The sequence below is a fragment of the Cylas formicarius genome, unplaced genomic scaffold (assembly GCF_029955315.1).
Source record: "Cylas formicarius isolate icCylForm1 unplaced genomic scaffold, icCylForm1.1 PGA_scaffold_3__17_contigs__length_32017465, whole genome shotgun sequence".
NCBI classification, from domain to species: Eukaryota; Metazoa; Arthropoda; class Insecta; order Coleoptera; family Brentidae; genus Cylas; species Cylas formicarius.
Genome location: NW_026844326.1, coordinates 5,739,586 through 5,759,640, shown reverse-complemented (window position 1 = coordinate 5,759,640; position 20,055 = coordinate 5,739,586). Strand labels below are relative to the sequence as shown.

The 20,055-nt window shown below is 33.3% G+C and overlaps 2 protein-coding genes across 2 annotated transcripts; both read left to right on the top strand.

Annotated features, from left to right (window-relative positions):
* Positions 1-3,785: 3,785 nt before the first annotated feature.
* On the top strand, positions 3,786-6,835 carry LOC132699371 (cocaine esterase-like). The gene is made up of 9 exons (XM_060666036.1): positions 3,786-3,869; positions 4,092-4,223; positions 4,276-4,410; positions 4,550-5,089; positions 5,453-5,591; positions 5,655-5,827; positions 6,149-6,278; positions 6,333-6,462; positions 6,552-6,835. The coding sequence occupies exons 1-9, from the start codon at positions 3,828-3,830 to the stop codon at positions 6,736-6,738; spliced, it is 1,608 nt and encodes a 535-aa protein (XP_060522019.1). The 5' UTR covers positions 3,786-3,827; the 3' UTR covers positions 6,739-6,835.
* Positions 6,836-7,246: 411 nt separating this feature from the next.
* Positions 7,247-19,174, top strand: LOC132699611 (acetylcholinesterase-like). Its single transcript, XM_060666423.1, has 7 exons — positions 7,247-8,178; positions 15,492-15,624; positions 15,684-15,821; positions 17,186-17,725; positions 18,599-18,638; positions 18,700-18,832; positions 18,889-19,174. The coding sequence occupies exons 4-7, from the start codon at positions 17,207-17,209 to the stop codon at positions 19,073-19,075; spliced, it is 879 nt and encodes a 292-aa protein (XP_060522406.1). The 5' UTR covers positions 7,247-8,178; positions 15,492-15,624; positions 15,684-15,821; positions 17,186-17,206; the 3' UTR covers positions 19,076-19,174.
* The last annotated feature ends 881 nt before the right edge of the window (positions 19,175-20,055 follow it).

The window sequence follows — 20,055 nt, the reverse complement described above, 5'->3', positions numbered from 1 at the left end:
ATTTTACAATATACTCAATTTATTTGCGTGTTACTTACTTCTTGTGCCAATGTATTGACTGGTTCCTCGACATAATCTCTCTTAGTGAGATGTGTGATATGAATTACGTTTTTCCTCAAAAAATTATAAGTGGACTTGCGGCACCTTGAAAATATCTTCAAGAATACCCGAATAGAAGGCAATCTAATTATAAACTTTTTAGTAATTGTACTATAAAAACTTTCGAGAGGACCCTGTGTATAGAATTGAAAGCATATTATGATTATGATGACTTTAAAATGTATTATTATTGTCATACGAATTTATATTATCAATACAGATCAAACAGAAACATAGTATAATAGTTTCAATAAAAATATATTCGTCAATTTGCCTAATATAAAACTTTTGTTTAATTTGGATCCTATATACATTTTCGATTTACCAGAAAGGAACTGATATCGGCTCTGATAATAATCCTAATAGTGTAATAGAGTTATGCCAGAACAGTAATATTATTCTAATTACATTTTTTTGATAATAGTTTTGGTTAGTTTAGCTGGTCAATGGTTGGTGATTAGGGAAGGACAGGACTCACGCATAAGCTATGAAAAAAATTACAATTAATTAAAATTATAAGTAATTGTTGCTTTATTTGCACTAAAAGAAGTATTATAGATTTGTGCATATTTTATGTCATTTGCTAGATTTTTTAATATTTGTATTGTAGAGGAAATGGTGGAATTAAATCGACAACATTAGTTCGGTCCTCAGGTAAGTATAAGGTTATGTTCTGAGTTGTTAATTATAATTTTTCGATAAGCAAAGCATACATTTTTTCAACGGATTATGATGTGGGCCTTCATGTTGCTAATTTTGAATATTATAAATGAAGCAAATTTGAAATATTTCAAAATAATTTTTTGATTTTAAAAAGAGGGAGAACTGGAATCCATGGCAGCTATGGCAGCAGCTGTGTTGGCACTAAGGCAGAAAAAAATGGTTTAACTTGAGGCATCAACAAACTTTTAGATACCAAGAACTACGTTATTCAGAGTAGCTGCTGAAAAGGAGACACCAACTGAACAGCTTCTCCGTAAAAATATGGAGCGAAAAACTTGTTTTTAATAAACACTTTGGTGGAATATGCGCTTAGAACGGAGTGCAAATTATTATTAATTAACTGTTAGAAATAACATCCCAAACCCATTTAATTCAAATGCAGCTGGTCGATATTGGCTAAAAGGGTTTTTATCATGAAACAAAAATAAATATTCTGTCTATGCGGTGCGTCATTCGCAGGTGTCCTTGTTTTCACAAAAGGATGGATAAGTTCTACGATCTTCTAGAACACGTCTATGAATCAAAGAAGATTACACTTGACCGCATTTTCAATGTAGACGTAAAAGTACGTCCATAGTTCATTGATGGACTCGGTAAAAAGCCAATTGGCGCTGTGACGCCGGCGGAAAGAGGTTCCCTCATTACAGTATTGGTATGTATGTGCCCAACTAGTATATTTGTGCCACCAATAAAGATTTTTGCCTATACATTCAATAGGCAAAGCACATCCGTCCGGATGGATTCAAACTAATTTGTTTACACGTATATGGCTTCGTGAAAAGAATAAGCCTTTGACTGCACGTGCTATTGTCGAATTGTATAGAAAGGCGTATCGCAAGTGTCAAACCGGCGAAATATCAACCAACGGTTTTAAAATAGGAGGAATCTACCCTTTTGACACACTTTAGTGAGGAGGATTAACTCAAATAGAGGTCGAAAAGCAACAAAATCAACAATTCTCTCTAGTTCTCCATACAAAAGAGAAATCACAAAATAAGGTGATGGAATTAACTCTAAATGAAACCTAAACACATAGTATAACGCAAACTTAAATATTTCAAATTCCTCAGAAGAACTCGCTCTGGAATTCGATTTAGACAGAGAGCCAGAAGATAACGAGACTATATGTTTTTTCTGCATTGAAAAATTTTGTGAAGACGTACGGGGAGAAAAGTGGGTTCAAGCATGTGAATTATGGAAGCACTGTGAGTATGCTAGATATGGCGCCGAAACCTATGTGTGCGACTGCTGTAGATAATCTATTCCATTTTAAAGCAAATTATTTATTTCAAACCAAATCGAAATATGCAAATTTGTTTGAAACCATTATTTCGAAATAGCCTTACTTTCTCTATCGATAAATTAGTTGGTACATACGTCTGTAATCATAAATCTAACCTTTGTTCTGATTGTTAAAGTGCCATCCTATTCTACCATAAAATGTTTTATCAAATATGGAGATTGGTTTTGATAACTTTTTTTTAAATCATTTATACCTAATAATAATAAAACAAGCTTAAAATGTTCAAAAAATACTCAACAAAAACATTTTTTGCATAAAACACACCTTGTACAATCTTAAATATAAGTATAAGTATATTTTAAGCATTCTCCTGTACGTCCACATTCGAATGCTTCGATTTTATCGACTATTTCTTTATTGAGATTCCATGTTTCGCATCTATACATATATATAAGAATTGACCATATGTAACATTTTACAAAGTTTTCTCTTACACATTAGTTCTAATGTACCTATAATTGGTAAATGTTACTTCAAAATAACTGGAGCCATAAATTTCAAAAATGTCATTAAAATGTGTCAAAAGTTGACGTTATTTATTACTTTTTATTAACGTTTATCAATCTGCACTTAACTATCTTATGTCAAAACGTTCCGCTTAAACACTAACATAATTATCATAATTGCTACCTCGTTCGTCACCGCAACCAAAAAATAGTTCCTTACACTGCCTGTAAAATTCCGAAGGTCAGGCAGCTTCTATGTCCACGTGTCGTGAGCATAAAACGGTTATGAATGTAGAAGTTAGTAATTATTTTGTTTTCTAAATAACAAAAATAATTACGAATTGTTTTTATTTGTTTTTGTTTTCAAAGGTGGATGAAACGATATCTAAAGTGACAAATAGAAAACATAATTTCAAAAAATTTTCAAGTTCAATTATTGTTTAGCACTTCCAGTTGTTAACTATCGTTTCGTTCTATTTTGGACACAACAAATTTTCATTGAAAACAATTTCTTTTAATATCTTTTGTAGAATATAAAACCAATACTGTTTTTATTTTCAATAAGTTGATTATTTCTAACGTTCTAACTATCATTTTCTCTCTATTTAAGTTACTTTGATTAGAATGAGAAAATTTACCTTCTCATTACCTTTTGTTTTTCGATTTTGCCAATATTCCACCATAATTTTTAATCCAAAGTGTTTTGATAAAAATATTTAATTTAAAGTCAAATTTTTTGAAAAATGGTACATCATTTTTCGCTTAGGTTAATAGTAATAAACCCCGCTGTTAGAAAACTTGTCAATAATAATGACACTTTATTATTACAACCATCAAAATTACAAATACTAAGTAAATCCAACTAATTATAACCGTCAACAATATTCATATATAAAATAGTTATTAATTTAATTTATAAGCGCTAAAATTAGGTACACGCACACTTATTAATTATGTATTAGTAATATAGCTCCGAACGCAAACGAAAAAGGGGATCAAGAACGAAAGGAGCACATATTATTCAATTGCCTTTTGATAAGAAATTCTAAATCAATGCGCATGTGTAACAAATTTGCCTGACTTCAGGTATTAAGGGTAATCTACTATTATCCACTTTCCACTCCACTAAAACAAATGTCAATTTAAAATAGATAAGATTGTCTCGAAAATGCTTCCTCGAAAAAAATGCTTTGCCTATATATATATATATAAAATGCAATCAAGCTTTTACAAAAGTCATAGTCATTAAAGAAACGATGCAAGGTCTGCTTATAGGTTTTCTACTTATTTCATTGACTGTAGGTGGTTTTTTAGTGTTACCGATAAAACATTTTAAAAGCTTGCTGTGTTAATAACTATCATAACACGCGAAAAGTTTTGGTATATCGATTCCCTCATAAAATTTCTTTCCGTTTTTAAAAATTTAAATTTAGTTTTTCTCTAAGTTACAATTAATATGATTAACTTTTATAATTCGAAAAGAATGTTCATATAATGCTAAATACTTTCATTCTATTCAGCGTTCAGATATTCATGTGGATCTGCCAGATGGAACTGTACGTGGAACTAAAGTAACAACGAAATACTACAGCTTCAACGCCTATCGTGGCATTCCATTTGCGAAGCCGCCACTAGGATCACTTCGATTTCAGGTAAGCAAAAGGTACGTTGTAGGAAAAAAAATCACCCAACTCATCTTGGTAGGGACCTGTTCCTAACGACCCTTGGAACGGTACATTGGATGCTACTGAAGTCAAATCTTGCTGCATAGATTTATTTGGTAGCGGATCACAAAGCGAGGACTGTTTGTATATTAATGTATATACGCCTTCTCGAAACGTAAGCTTACAAATGAATTTTTAATTCTCTGAAAAATATTGTAAAAGTTTAGATAGTTTCGACAACAGAACGTTTTATATGTGTTACCAATATTTTAAAAGTTTAAAGCACTCTTGCTGTTGATATATTTAACATACAGATTACAGAAAAACTCCCAGTTATGTTCTGGATATACGGTGGAGGATTTACCAGTGGATGTGCCACTGAGACCACTTTTGGTCCCTTCCCACTACTAAACGAAGACGTTATAGTGGTTACATCGAATTACCGGCTTGGTGTATACGGTTTTTTGTCTACTCAAGACGATGCTGTTTTGGGCAACGCTGCTTTCAAGGATCAATTGCTTGCCATGAAATGGACTCAGAAAAATATCGAATATTTCGGTGGTGACCCGAAAAAAGTGACCATTTTCGGTCAAAGCGCCGGAGGCATGTCTGTGGGGGCACACCTGGCTAATAAAAAATCGTCTGGGTTGTATAGAGCGGCCATTTGCCAAAGCGGTTGTTCTTTATCTCATTTTATCATGACCACCCAACCTGATCCTAGGAAGGGTGCTTACGATATTGCTAAAGCCATAGATCGGTCGATTACTGATCAGAACACAACCGTCGAGATCCGGGACTTCCTCCAAAGTCAACCAACTGATGTGATCAACAAAGCATTTATAGCCAATCCATCGGTAAGTGTAAAAAATAAATACGTCCTTATAAAATGGATATAATTAATTTTGTGTCTATTTTTTGACATATATCGGTGTTAGAGGCGGGTACATATAAAAATTGAATAAATTGACATTCTTTAGGTTTTTACTATTAGCTTTCACACAAATACGTATTCTATCCAGATATTATGTCATGATATATTTTGGAGATAAAGGAAAGCAATTTTACACATTACAAACATTCATCGATGAGAATCGCAGATAGGCGATTGAGTTGATTGAGTCTAAGTTTTATTATTATAATAATTTCAATTAGACTCTTGTCGCTTTTCCATTGGTTCTATTGGTGTGATGGTATTGCCACTAGCGGTTTCCTTGCAGACGGGACCGGTGATAGAGGCGGATTATGAAGACGCATACGTAACCGAATACAGCTTCGATAACATAGCATCCGGCAACTTTAACCAGGTTCCCACTATCATAGGAACAACATCGGCAGAGTCGCTTACATATCTAGCATGTAAGGCATCCATGATTTAGAAAATTACTCTTGTAGTCTTGTTAACGAATAGTTGATTTTCAGTGCCTCAGCTGGTTCAAGCTGTAGCTATTTTTTACGACTTGGATCCCGTTGCTTTAATACCTTCAGATCTCAAACCAAAGTCGGGAACAAATCTGAAGGAAATTGCAAACAAAATCAAACAAGCGTACACGGGAGGTGGCTCGTTTCTCTTCAATCTCGCTGCCGTTGTTGAGGTTAATACTGACGCTGACTCAATACTACTTCTTTTGATATTTAAAAAACAAATAGAATAAAAAATTATCAGGAAAAATTATTTGGCACAAAAAAAAGGTTTCATAATACCAGTTATATACCCCAACCGCTTAACTTTTTAGTTAGGTAAGAATAGTAAATCAAATATAATTTCAATATTCGAGTTATCGATCTGCATTCGAGTTTTCTAGCGTTAGCTCTATATCTCCTTAGTTTTCAATGAAAATCTAATACTCTCTGCTACTTGGAGTTACAATGTAGTCAAGCCAAGCGAGTCTTGTGTAAAGTATTGACTTTTTCAGTATACCAGCGATAACTTGTTCGTAAGATCATCTTTGAAGCAAGCTCAACTTCAATCCAACTACACGCCGGTATATTTTTATCAATTCTCATTTTCGGGAAACATTGGTCTGCTGCATACTAAAATCCCTGGTATGCCTGATGATGCCCGATGTAATCGTTTGAAAATTAATATCAGATTTGTAGGTACGGGCAAGGTAGGACACGCCGAAGATGTAGTTTACCTTTTTAACTCAACCTTGCCCTTGACCACCGCAGATGAATTCCGAACGAGGAACAGATTAGTGAGGCTTTGGGCTAATTTCGCCAAGACGCTGTGAGTCTAGCAGTCCGTTTTTAAGTTTAGTTTTGATTTTTGAACGCTAGATGGTTTGGAAAATAGCTAATAAGGTTTGGCATGCTTAGGAATCCCACTCCTGATGAATCGGATCCGCTCATCAACTTAAAGTGGCCCCAAGTATCAGGATCGTTTATTCCGTACTTGGATATCGATAAGAATCTTGAAGTGAAACTCGGCAAAAAGGTTACCGAAATGGCAATGTGGAACGAGGTCTACTACAATTACGGGAAGCAACCGTTTACCGGATTCTAAATTACCAACTTTTGTGTTTGATACATAGGAACGTGTTTTTGTATACTTGTGAATTTGTAGCCCCTGGCAATTTTGAAATATAGACAATTCAGTCAGATATTTTACGTTGTTTGTAATTTTCGAAAGCTTTAGAATATTCCTTCCCCAAAACGATAGTAGTACTAGCAAATTTTTCTTTTCTTTTGAGCAGCGAAGGATTGGGAATGGACTCGTTAAACTTAAAACTCTGCATTCTGGTTTTATCTAATTTGAAGATACAATTACACCATAAATGTGTATAGATTATACCTTTATCTAATGAGGTTGAATTTTGCCCCAGTTTAAAATAATATTAAAGTGATATAATTTTTTGTAGAACCTCGAATAAGAAACACGTCTATTAAATAGATTAGATTATTTCTATAATATAGTTCTCTAGGTAAGCGTTTAGTTGATTTTAAAAAAGTACTTATCTCTTTCAAGTATAGCAGTAATGTATGAATAAATAAAATCGGACAAAACATTCACGAACATAGAAGCTCATGATGCTCCGTCAACAAGTATGCTCTCCGGTCAATTGCGGTAAGTCTTTTATATACATTCGAAAATATTCGATGATTCGCATGGTTGCATTGTCAATAATTTGATTGAATACAATGCTTTCTATGTACAATAAGAAAATTGTATTTAATTGTTGAAATTATAGCACTATATCTCGTTTTGTGGTTGCGGTTTTGCGGTTTTCGCTGTTAAATATTTATCAGAAATCGAGACCATGCATGTAAGTAGATTTTGCTCTACTGCGACCATGTTTAAAATGGTCACTCTATTATGGATTGACACCTTATCTCAGTTCCTGTAAAAATGATTAAAATGGAGAAAAAGTTGTTTTTAACGATTTCAAGTTTACTAAAATGAGTTAGGACTTAAGAATACTACCTATAACCTTTTTTGCAGAGATAGAGCAAATACCGTTAAACCAAACAGAACAGCCTTAACTACGGTTAACAGTAGACATTTTTGTAGTAACAGTCTTAAAATTGAAGAAAATTGAAACAAATTTCCAATTTCTAGGACCGTCCGTTTGCGTGCTACTGTACCTAGTTGCTCTTGGTATATAGGGGGTATTTTGGTTATTTACTGTATATATAATAATAAAATACTCTGTTAAGGGTTGAATAACATTTTTCGGTAACTTCATATTTTTTTTTTGTTTTGGGTTAACTTTTTATTTTCGCGCTGTGTATACAACACCCCCACCATACCCAACCTTGGTTAAGCCGCGCGAAAAGACAGACTTGCGTGAGCGTCCGTAGTGCGAACCACGAAAAAACAAGCTCTCTTCTGTGACCGGTTCGCGAGAACCCCGCGCTGTGTTGTGGTCCTTACCACCCCCAACCCTCCAGAAAATACCCCTAAGAAGACCCGGCCGGGCAGACGACGACGCGGGAAACCATCAAGGTGGGTGGTTAACCGTTTCGGGTGTTGTATCTTTCTCATTTAAATTTTGAGGGTGATTTACAACCACCTTCCCCCAAGCCTTTACATACTCAATAATAGTTAAAAGCATTTTTTATCAAAGGGGGACAAATGTTGAATTTTAGAAAATAGAACAAATTTTATAAAAAAGATTTTGAAATTGGTTGAAAAATATTCGAATGGATAAAAAACTACAAGTGTCAAACAAATCATAGGAAAATTTTAGAACCGCTGGGGTTGGCCAATTAAGAAAACTTATCAAAAATTCTCATTTTTGTTTCTGAATATTGCAAATAATAAAATCTTTTTATTTTTATTTAATATTAGTATTTTCTCCATTATTAAGGTTTTCTTTATAGAAAATATTCAAATCAACTATTTTTTATATTAAAATAACAACAGCCAAAAAAAGAGATTAATTTAAAATATAACAAAATTATCGAAAAAATTATCAAAATAATGACATTCCTGAGAACGTTTTTGTATTGTTCTATGCGTTTTTTTGTCATATTTCAAGATCATGCCAATACCATACCATAAAATTATAAAAATTGGGATTTCAGAACGATACAAATATGTTTAGGTATTGTATATATAGAATAAAGATACGTTTTAGAGCATAGAGAAAACAATATATGTAGATCTTTTTTAAAAATGATGCAAAGTAAGCGAATTGGGTATCAAATCAGATTTTGAGAAATAATATCACACTAATGAAAAAAGGTCATAAAGCGTTAACCTAATCAGAATATTCAAAACATTGCTGGCACATTTTTCTGATTCTTTAAATTAAACAATATAAGAAATATAGAATAAGGAATGGTACAAAAGAAAGATGCAATGACAAACATAATTCTTGAAATTTATCAAAACGTAAATAAAACATCATTGTGGCAGATCTGCTAATAAAACAAATAAAGATTTTAGTATAGTTAGAAGGTCTTCTTCGAGTACACATTTTAGTCAAACGTCTTTACTCGCAGCCAAATCAAGTTGAAAAATATATAATAAAAAGAATGTGAATTTATTAATGAAAACGAAATTAGTTGTTCTCTGCTGGAGCTATGTAGCTTAGAGCTACTGAGCTGAATCAGCAAGTAAATTGGGCATGCATATACCTCTCAGATGTAATGTTAACAAAGAGTGACCCTGTTAAACAATAGTAACTAACTTTTCAACATTTAAGTTTAAGAAATCTGCATTATAAGAAAACGAGGACTGAAACATGGCACTGTAATGGAGTTCAATTGATAATTAATTCCTGTACAAATTAAGTATTTGTACGTTTTGAACATTGTGACGTGATTAATTAATTAATCTTATTTACCGCATATGTGATGAGATGGAAGTGTTCAAACAATTCTCGAAAAATCGAATTCAACTAAACCCGAAAAAATTGATTACATTACTAAAATATAGATGGTATAGAAATAACGACATAATGGTTCTAGCATGCAGTAAATACACACTTAAAAGTAATAAGCAAGAAACACAAATTAACTCTCAATTTACGAACCAGATATGTTCGTCTTATTTGCCAAAAAAAATTTTTTTATATTTTTATATTTTTTTAGAAGATCACACTTTCGCACTGCTTGAATCACAAAACTTTTACCAAGTGCCCTTAATAATTAAAACAAATTCCGCCGAATCGCTATCAATTTTGGGAAGTAAGTACTGGAGACGCAATTTATAAGTCGACGGAACAAAAACAAAATAATGTTATCTTTCAGTTTTGCGGCCTGAATTAATGGGCGCTGCACTCGGTTATGATATAAACTCGACTTGTTAATACCGGTGAATCTGAACCCAGTGTCGGGTTCCAATTTAAACGACGTTGCTACTCAGATTAAGCAGGCATACAGCATGTAATGTTTCGTTATAATTATAACGAGAGAAGTGAGGTTCTTGGTCGCTTGATTGAAGATATTTATTAATAAAATAAACAAATAAATACTACCCTAAGTAAATGGGAGGCGATTGTTAAACGAACAATTAACAATATGTGCCGAAGGTATGTTCGCACTGATAATAAACAAGGTTCGAACCGAAACGCACACAAGTCTGCGGTATTCGCCACTCCGCGTGGAACGGACTTACGTGGGAGGAGGATGTTCCCTTGAAGGATCTTTGAGGCGGTAGCAGGCTGCCGCCACCCAACGGTTATTCGGCGACGATGTTCCCAAGACCCAGAAAGGTGTTGACGACGTCCGATCAGTTGTCGTAAAGTGGCCTTTCACCTTACGCCAACTGGTATTATACCTACGAAATATCTGTAGTTCGAAGTCCTTTCGCTTTTTAAAAAAGAATATAAATGCTTCATAAATATATAAAGCATATACAGTAAAAATGCCTTCAGCCTTGAACACCCATCTACAGCTCTCTTTAAATTGCATTTTTTTAACAGTGCGAAGAGTCCTCTTTTGAACCACGAAAAAAGATAATTCCATACCTCATGCGCGACTGAAAGTTTGCAAAGTACATAATTTTTAAAGTTTCCTTATTCACATAATTTGCAACGACTGTAATTCCATAACAAATTGCATTTAATTTATTTAGCAGATAATCAATATGTTCAGACCAATCAAGAAATTCGTCAATTTGTAAACCTAGGAATTTAGTGCTATTTACGATACTAATATTTTCTTTACCCAATGGTATTTCAACTCTACATCATTTAGCTCTAAACATAATTAAATTCGTTTTCTCTTTGTTTAGTATCAATATATTTCCAAGAAACCAGTCACAAGCCCTTGTAAAAATATCGTTGCCTTTATCCCTAACCTCAGTGAGATTATTTCCACCTTCAAGCAGGTTAGTATCATCCGCATAGCATATTATGCTCTCTTCTTCTGACTGTTACGAAATACAAGTCATTCACAAAAATGGTAAATAAAATTGGACCAAGAATACTACCTGCCCAGACTATTTTCCTTAATATGCGAAAAATAACTAGTACCATTTTGGGTTATTCTTACTTGTTATTTCCTTCCTATTAAATATGATTCAAACAATTTTAGAACATTACCTCTTACACCGCATAGATCCAATTTTTTGAGCAATAATTCCCTGTCTATACAGTCGTATGCTCTAGAAAGATCTAAGCACGTACCTAAAGCTATTCTTTCGCCCTCCAAGTGTTTTTATTAACTGAAATATAGCGGTTTCTGTTGATTTATTAGCTACATAACCATGATGATGATTGTTAAACATTTTATATTTATTAGAAATCTCTAAGAGTCTTTTGCAAATAGCCATCTCAAATATTTTGGAAAACCCGGGCAAAAGGCTAATTGGTCTATAATTGGTAATTATTTCTGGATCTCGCTTTTTATAGAGCGGTTTTATTGGTTTACTTGGTCTGGAAAAACGTCATTTCCAAAGGATTCATTAATCAAAAGACACAACACTTTACTAACATACGGGACAGAAATTTTTATTATACTGGTTGCTTAGTCTAGTTGGTTAGTCTCGTCTATTCCTCTACTATGTTTATTTTTAATTTGTCCAGCAAAATGACAGATTTCATCCGGTGTTACCGGTGTTAAAACATGGACTGTGAATTTAGGGGTATTTTATTGGAAAATGGCCTTTTTTCTAGGTTTTCAGATACAACGCTCAACATATATATTCATTAAAATCATTTGACATTTCATTAAGATCCCCACTCATACCAATGTCAACCCCTAAACTGTTTCTTCCCAAAATCTCATTGCATATTGACCACATGCATTTGGTTTTATTATCAGAAAGCTTCAGCTTAATGTTATATGCCTGAGATCGTTCAGTTTTCAAAAGATTAACATATTTTCGCTTAACAAATCTATATTCCTGTTTATATCGAGCACTTTATCTAGCCAAAACTAACAAGATATCTAGTTTTCGCTTACATTCTCTAATCTCATCATTAACTTTATATGATTCTACACCACTAGTGTTTCTTATTGTTTTTTTAGGAAAGCATTGATCAAACAGTGTAGACAAAAGATTCATAAAAGAGTTCCACTCTTGATTGACATCGTCCATTTCTGTCATAATTACATCCTCCCACTTTTGTTCTTGTAGACAGTTTATAAAGGTTTTCTTATTTTTGTCTGAAAAATTTCTTTTAAAATGAGCCGTACGTTGTCTAAAATTCTCTAAAGGTAGTGTAATGTAATTTTCTGATCAGAAATAAAAGCGTCAAATACTAGAGCGTTTCCATATTCACAATTCACAAAGATGTGTTTTCAAAAACCGTAGGCAAAAAGTTAAATGACGAAATTAGTGAAATTAAGTTTAATTTGTGTCCATTTTCTCTAAGCATGTCTATGTTAAAATCCCCCGCAATACCAAATTTTTTATTTTCCTTAAAAATATTTAAGAGTACCTTTTCTAAGCAATATAGGAAGACGTATATAGTTCCTGATGGAGATCTGTAAATTGACAAAACTATTAACCGATCTTTCTTAAATGTGCACTCTACTGCTCAAAAACTTTTTTTATTGATAATTCACTTAGGTTATTTCTCGGTTTACACCTCACAGATTTATGCACATAAATAGCGCTTCCTCCATGTTCTCCATGTTCTCGACAAAAGGCACTTACTAGGTCAAAGTCTTTTATCCCTAACATTTTCAATTCTTCCTGAGTTTTTTAGTGTTCTGTTACGCACAATAATTTATATGAAAAGTTGTTTTGAAGCATATTATTTATGCTGTCCACCGCGTTCCCTAAAGATTGGACGTTTTGATGAATTATGGAGCATTCATCTGCAGAGTGTCTACCTTTATCAACTAAAGTATTTTTAACACACTCCTTTAACCGACAACCTGTACTCACTAGTGTTATCCACGTTAACCAAGCTCATACAAGAGCCATTAGCCAGTAAAGTAACCATAGTTTTCTACGTATTTCATTGGCGTTATTTTTCTTTAGCGTTACTAATATCATATTTCAAAAGTACTGCTGAACATCAAATATCAAAAGCCGGGTCCCGGAATAACATTTAGAAAGAACGTATTTTAAAAGCGTAAGCTATTTATAGCAAAATCAGATTAAAAAAAGTTTTTAGAAATTCTAGACCCTGCTGAAGAGTAATCCTTCGTCCTATAACGGTTGATATCAGGCAGTGGTGCCTTTTTCCGATTTGGATCTCATTGCTTCAGTTCCTTCAGATAAATTTCCAACCAATTAATTGAGTTACTATTAAAGAAAGCAGACTTTCTTTTGGTCAAGAACTAAATAGGGGAAGTTACTTTTGAACAAAAGGTCCTACAACAGTTATTTTGATTCATTACAGTTTTCTATTGATTTGTTCCTTTTGTAACTGGGTACGGAGAATTAATAATTTAGGCAACAATTAATAAAAACATAGAAATTCTAGGATTTAATAGATCTTAAGTTATGGAAAAATGGGTTTAGATAAAAATAAAAATAAAATATAATATCTCCATTGTTATTATCTACGACACTACAACGCAATACGAACTAGGTATTATTATTGTTCAGAATGTTTCCTAAAATTGTTTTTGGTTATTCCCATGGTCCATAAAAAACTATAGTGATAAAAAATGTATGCGTTTGCTTTGAATTATTTTCTACTTATGTGCCAGTTTTTAATTAACTTTATGTTAACCGTGCTCTCTAAGATCACAAAACCCCAATTTTTAGCCTGCAATTAGAAAAAAGAAATGAAAAAAAAAAAAAAAGAAAGGAAAGAAAGTTCAAATATAATATTAGTTACAATGTTTTCTCTGATATCACATCATCAAATAATTTAGTTAGAATTTTTTTTTTCATTTAATAAATATTAAAATAAACGACCTCTGGACATAGGTCTATTTCAATCAATTCCCTTTTTCCCGAAATATTGGCTTGCCAATCACTAAAATTCCAGATAAGTTGGTTCAACAGATGAGTTATTCAGTTTAATTTTAATCTATGAGTAGCAGAGAAAGTGGCACCAAGTGTGAGAATGGTTTATTGCATACAGGGATATCCATAAAAATCCTGAAGTGAAACTCGGCAAAAAGATTTTTGAAATGGCAATGTGGAACGACATTCGCTACAATTACGGAGAGCAACCATTTAACGAATTCGAAGTTACCATCCTTTACGTTCGATGTGTAGTAATATATTTGATAATATTGATTATTCACCCGAATTTTCAAATTCCAAACATTCTTTTTAAAGCGTTTTGAGCAAATACAAACTGTTAGGTTTTTAGATAGCGATGTCACACATTTCCTTTATCGAAGGAACTGTACACTGTGTTCGCGAATGTGAACTTGTGCTTCCTATTTGATCATGCTTTCTTATGTTAGTAAAAACCGTGAACGAAAAATATATAACATTGAATGAATACCAGTGGGATGATGTCCAACATCTGAAAGAAGTACGCATCAGAAGAAGAAAAAAACATGTTATCTAAAAAGGCTCAAGTTATTTATTAATTGAAATGAAAGTATCTTCAATATTTTAACGGACCACTGTGATTGTCAAATACAATGAGAAAGTTGTATTCATCTGTGTAAAAAAGCGGATTTAGAGAAACAATCTGAGTACGCCACTGCATTTGACTCAAAAAGTTAAGCATTCCATTGAGAAATTTTCATAAACAATACAGTTACGGTTGAGTCGGACCCCGGAAGTAGATTCTATAAGAAAATCAACCCCAATATAGAACAAAGCCTCTCAATAGCAAACTCAGAGCTGCAAACGTCACTTTTGACATAAAATTCAAAATATGTCAGAGGCCGTAAGATTTAGCTATAGGTGAATATTAGGTACAGCTATATGAAAAATATTCAAGAATGTATTAATGCTACGGTAAAAAAATTAAAGTTCTTAGTTTCCAAAGAAAATATGTAAACCCAATACACAACAAACTCTTTTTTTAGTGTTTTTTTTTTATATTTTTTACAGGTTCTAAGATCTATAATAAACTTACCGCCCGGGAAAGATAAATGCAAAAACAAAGAACGCAGTTCAGTTCTAAGTATGTCTCTGACAATGAATGCAAGTTCTCTTTGTCATGTAGTATAAAAAATTGACTTATTTTTCAATTGAAAAAATAAAATTATGAATAGATATACTCCGGCCAATTAGCTTTGAGAGAGAATAGAGGGTACAACAAACTGCCTTTGAAGAAACAACGCTTAAATTATTTGCTATATTAGCACATAAAATGAGTTCTATTCTGTTAATTACCTTAAAGGGGCTAACCATCCAGTACCACCGCTGCTTAGTTAATCCATCATTTTTTATTTTATCTATCATTTGCCAATATTTACCTGACAATCTCTCTGCTTCAGAGTGCCGACTTTTTGATCGATCTTCCGGATGGAACAATTCTTGGATCTGAGACGAAAACCGAAAACTATACTTACTATGCCTACCGAGGCATTCCATTTGCAAAACCTCCACTAGCAAAATTTGAGGTTTCAGGTAAATATCGTGGGACAATCCAGATAATTTTCAAGCGTTAATTTTGCAAATGTTTGCAGGCTCCAGTACCAAATGTCCCATGGGACGGAATTTTAGATGCTAGTGAATTGAAAGACTGTTGCATACCTTTAGGCTCTTCTCGAGAACAACAAAGTGAGGATTGCCTATATATCAATGTTTTCACACCACCGCAAAATGTAAGATGATCTTCGTTAGTTGTATGCATTAGCGTTAGTTGTAGCAAATCAAATATTAATGAAAAAAATGCATAACATAATGAAAAACAATGCCAAGCAAAAAGGATAAGCGGTCGATCATTTTCTAGCAACCCCTAAATCTCTATACCTAGAGCAATTTACAATTTGACAACGCATACTTAATTGGTGGCGACCTTTCAAAACACTTATTTGATCTAAGCCTATAGACCATTTTCCGTTTAATGAGAGTTGCAAATTCTTGAAAATGAAATTGTGTCACCACTAAAACAATAGAAAATCAATAATAATAATAAGCACTTCACGCTTATATGTTCAGTTAATTATACGATCATGCTGACAGGAATACCTTGAACATGGTTTATTTAGATTACTTCTTCAATTACCGGGAAAAGCTAGGGATATAATAGCGATCATTGTCGGAAAATTTTGTGCGAATATTAACGACTTAAGAAATACAGGGTGCTCTTGGATGTTAAATTATTGAGAATTTCTTCTTTTTAATGTGATCTAAAGAGACTACGATAAATAACGATGATGCGCGTCGCGGTCTTGCTGTCTTTATTTCCAGGCAGTGCAGTGCGGTGACGTTTGATATTGACGTTTCTTCAATTTATCATTTCGTTTTAATTAATACCAAAATACAAATTATTGATTTAAATGTAGAGGGACATAATAAACGTTAACAAAAATAAGTATATTCACAAACTTAGAGGGATCTCAATTTATATTAGCTTACACCACTTAAACCGGAATCGGATTTGTCTCAATCAGTAAATTGCTCTTCGAATGACCATATGTTTTCAGTAAAAATCGTGGTATTTTTTTGGTCCGCAGCCTTCCTCATTATATCGTCATTGAGCTCTAACAATTGTACAAAATTTTCCGTTGGCGATTTTTTAAAACTATCAAATTGACTTGAGCATGTACCTATAATTACAATTGGTGTTAGAGAACACAATTAACTAAGTCGTGTTTTGCAGAGCGAGGTAAGTTCAACAGGAATTAGTCCATTTAAGGGTTGCTTAAAATATGCTTTTCCTTTGGACTTCCAGTGTCAGCCTTGTTTACTCAATTTCGCTTTAGAAGTTTAAACGAGTTTTGTAAAGCATTATTTATTGATAACAAAGAGCCAAAAGAGACAAATAACTCTCTGAGTAACATTTAAAAACCAAAAACTTTCCTTAATGTAAAACTTACAACAATATTATAATAAAGATACGTTGCCCAAATGGTTCTATGACTTTGTAATTCCAGTTTTTGATTTGTATAATTGTTGCCAGAAATGTTGCAAAATGAATATGTGAATAATTTTGCAATTTGGCAATAAAATATATCTTTTCCAGACAACAGAGACACTGCCAGTAATGATCTGGATGTACGGGGGCGGATTTACTACCGGATGTGCTCTCGAGAGCGTCTTCGGACCACAGTCTCTTACAAACGAAGGAGTTATAGTGGTTACATTCAACTACCGTTTGGGTCTATATGGTTTTTTAAGTACAAATGACAGCGTGATTTTGGGTAACGCTGGACTCAAGGACCAACTACTAGCGATGAAATGGACACAGAAAAATATCGAATTTTTTGGTGGCGATCCAGAAAAAGTGACAATATTTGGCGAAAGCGCAGGCGGTGTGTCAGTGGGAGCGCACGTCGCGAACAAAAAATCTGCTGGCTTGTACAGAGCCGCGATTTGTCAAAGCGGTTGTTCTTTGGCCATTTTGCCTTCAGTAATTCAATCTGATCCCAGGCAAACCGCTTATGACATTGCGAAATCGATAAACCCTTTCGTTTCGGAAGCAACCACGACCGAGGAAATCAGAGATTTTCTCCAATCTCTGCCCGCCGATATTTTGGACATTGCTTTCAACGCAAATCCGCAAGTAAGTATTGTAAAAATAGCCAATAATTTAAGCTTTTATAGTAGATTGAAAATTTTAGTTAAACTTTTGACAATCAAACAATTAATAAATATTATTTTTTTTTAATATGAAGACAACTTATTTTAAAAAAGCGTATTTTCCAGTTGCATTTCTTCTTCAGTTATGAAAGAGTAAAAAATGTAACATTGGAAAGGTTTTCCTGTTCCTGCTCTATATGAACGCAATTATGTATTCTTGAATCAGAGGAAAACATCGATGTTATACTAATTTTAAAAGGGAGTGTTAAACATTATTGTCTATACAGTGTAACATCAAAATGGATTGCTGATATAGTTGATAGAAATTCCCCCAATTTTACCTTCTAGAATATGTAATGTAATTGTTATGAAACCATTTATTCTGTAAATTCTCAAACAATTTAATAATATTTTATTTATTATCATTTATTTATTATCATTTATTCATTAATACCCTACAACCTGAACCCTTTGCCGGGTACCAATTTAAACGACGTTGCTGTATTGATCAAGCAGACGTACAACAATAACCAACCATTTGCATTGAATTTGGCCTCTTTTGTTGAGGTAACTGATTTTCTGATTTTCAAATAGTGATTCCACTAAACACCATTTGTTATCCACGTGGAATTGCATTGCAAGCATTTCCTTAAATCAGTAAGGTTTTTTGTAAATAAATTATGAAAATATTAATTTTAGCTGTCTTCGGGAGTCCGCCTAAAATAAGTTTCCTCTTGTTATGTTTGATTGATAAGAATTGTGTAATGACCTGAGAGTTTCATATAAATTGTATGTGCATACTTTCTAAATTGCAGTTTACCAGTGACCAGTTATTTGTAAGATCGTCGCTTATCAGTTTTCTTATTCCGGAACTGTAGGCAACGCCACCGTTGAAGGTATGTAATACAGATGGTTAAAACCCGCCTCAGAAACAAAAAAAATTGTTTTTCTTTTAAGGCACTGGAAAAGTGGGACACGGGGAAGATGTACGTTATCTATTTGACCGGACTGAATTTTCCTTAACAACAGAGGAGGAATTCCTGACCAAAAGTAGGATGACTAGACTTTGGACCAATTTCGCAAAGACATTGTGGGTGCGTTCTTGCCAATCCACTTTAGTAATTTCATAGTTTTTATGTTTTTTAGGAATCCCACCCCGGATGAAATTGATCCGCTTCTCAATGTAACCTGGCCTCAAGTTTCGGGTTTAAACATCCCTTACCTGGGTATAGATGAGACTCTCGAGGTTAAGCCCGGTAAAAAGGTGAAAGAAATGGAAATGTGGAACGACGTTTTTTACACTTACGGCCAGCAACCTTTCTCGGGATTTTGATTCCTTAATTCACGTATAAACAGTGACAAACATTATGGCCCGATTATTTTATAGAACAGGGTTGTTTGTGCGTCTCCTATATAAACAAACTTAATAAAAACTGTGAAATAATTGTAATTTTATTTATTACTGGTACTAGTTTTGTTATTCCTAATAATAAGGTATTCGGCGATTTAAGAGCAGAAACTGCAATTCTATGTTCCCAACCTGCCTCTGGTTTGCAACGTGAGTTGGCCGATGGTTTGTTGTAGAATTCCCACATTTTTAACATCCGGTCTTGAGAATCCTAGCTCTAGTCCTTTATAGTCGAGCGTATTTCCGAACTCACGACTCCGAGAAAAGGTATATAAATATAAATATATAATGCCGAATCGTAGTTGGATTTAGATTGTTCAATAATTTCAAAATTCTTTAAATTTTGATGTACTTTTGCCGCACAGTTTTCTTAGGATAAGCTGTAATATTGTCCTTATTACTTGATTTCGTTCGTATTTGTTGTATTTGTATTCTATATAATCTCGACAGTGTTAGTCTATGAAATTAAAAGTTCTTCATTTTTCCAAAAATTGAACTGAGGTGGCTTTTACTTGATGAAAATCCATTTACCAAAATAAATAAGAACTAAAAGTTCAGATTTTCACGAAATTATATATTATGACATGGCAATTGTTTCGACAACACCGTGTCTTTATCAAATAATCGAATGATAAAGACACGGTGTTGTCGAAACAATTGTCATCTCATAATATGTAATTTCGTGAAAATCTGAACTTTTAGTTCTTATTTATTTTTATTTTTCCAACTCTAGATCCCTCTAATACTTTCCACTAAAGGGATATAATACGAAGTTTGCAAACGAAATATATAAACCTAATGAAAGTAATTGAAACTAAAAAGTCAAAGAACGAAAAACAGCGAAATAAATAATTTTAAAACCCTCCTGATAACTGACGGTTAAACTGAAGGCGGCAAATAATTTC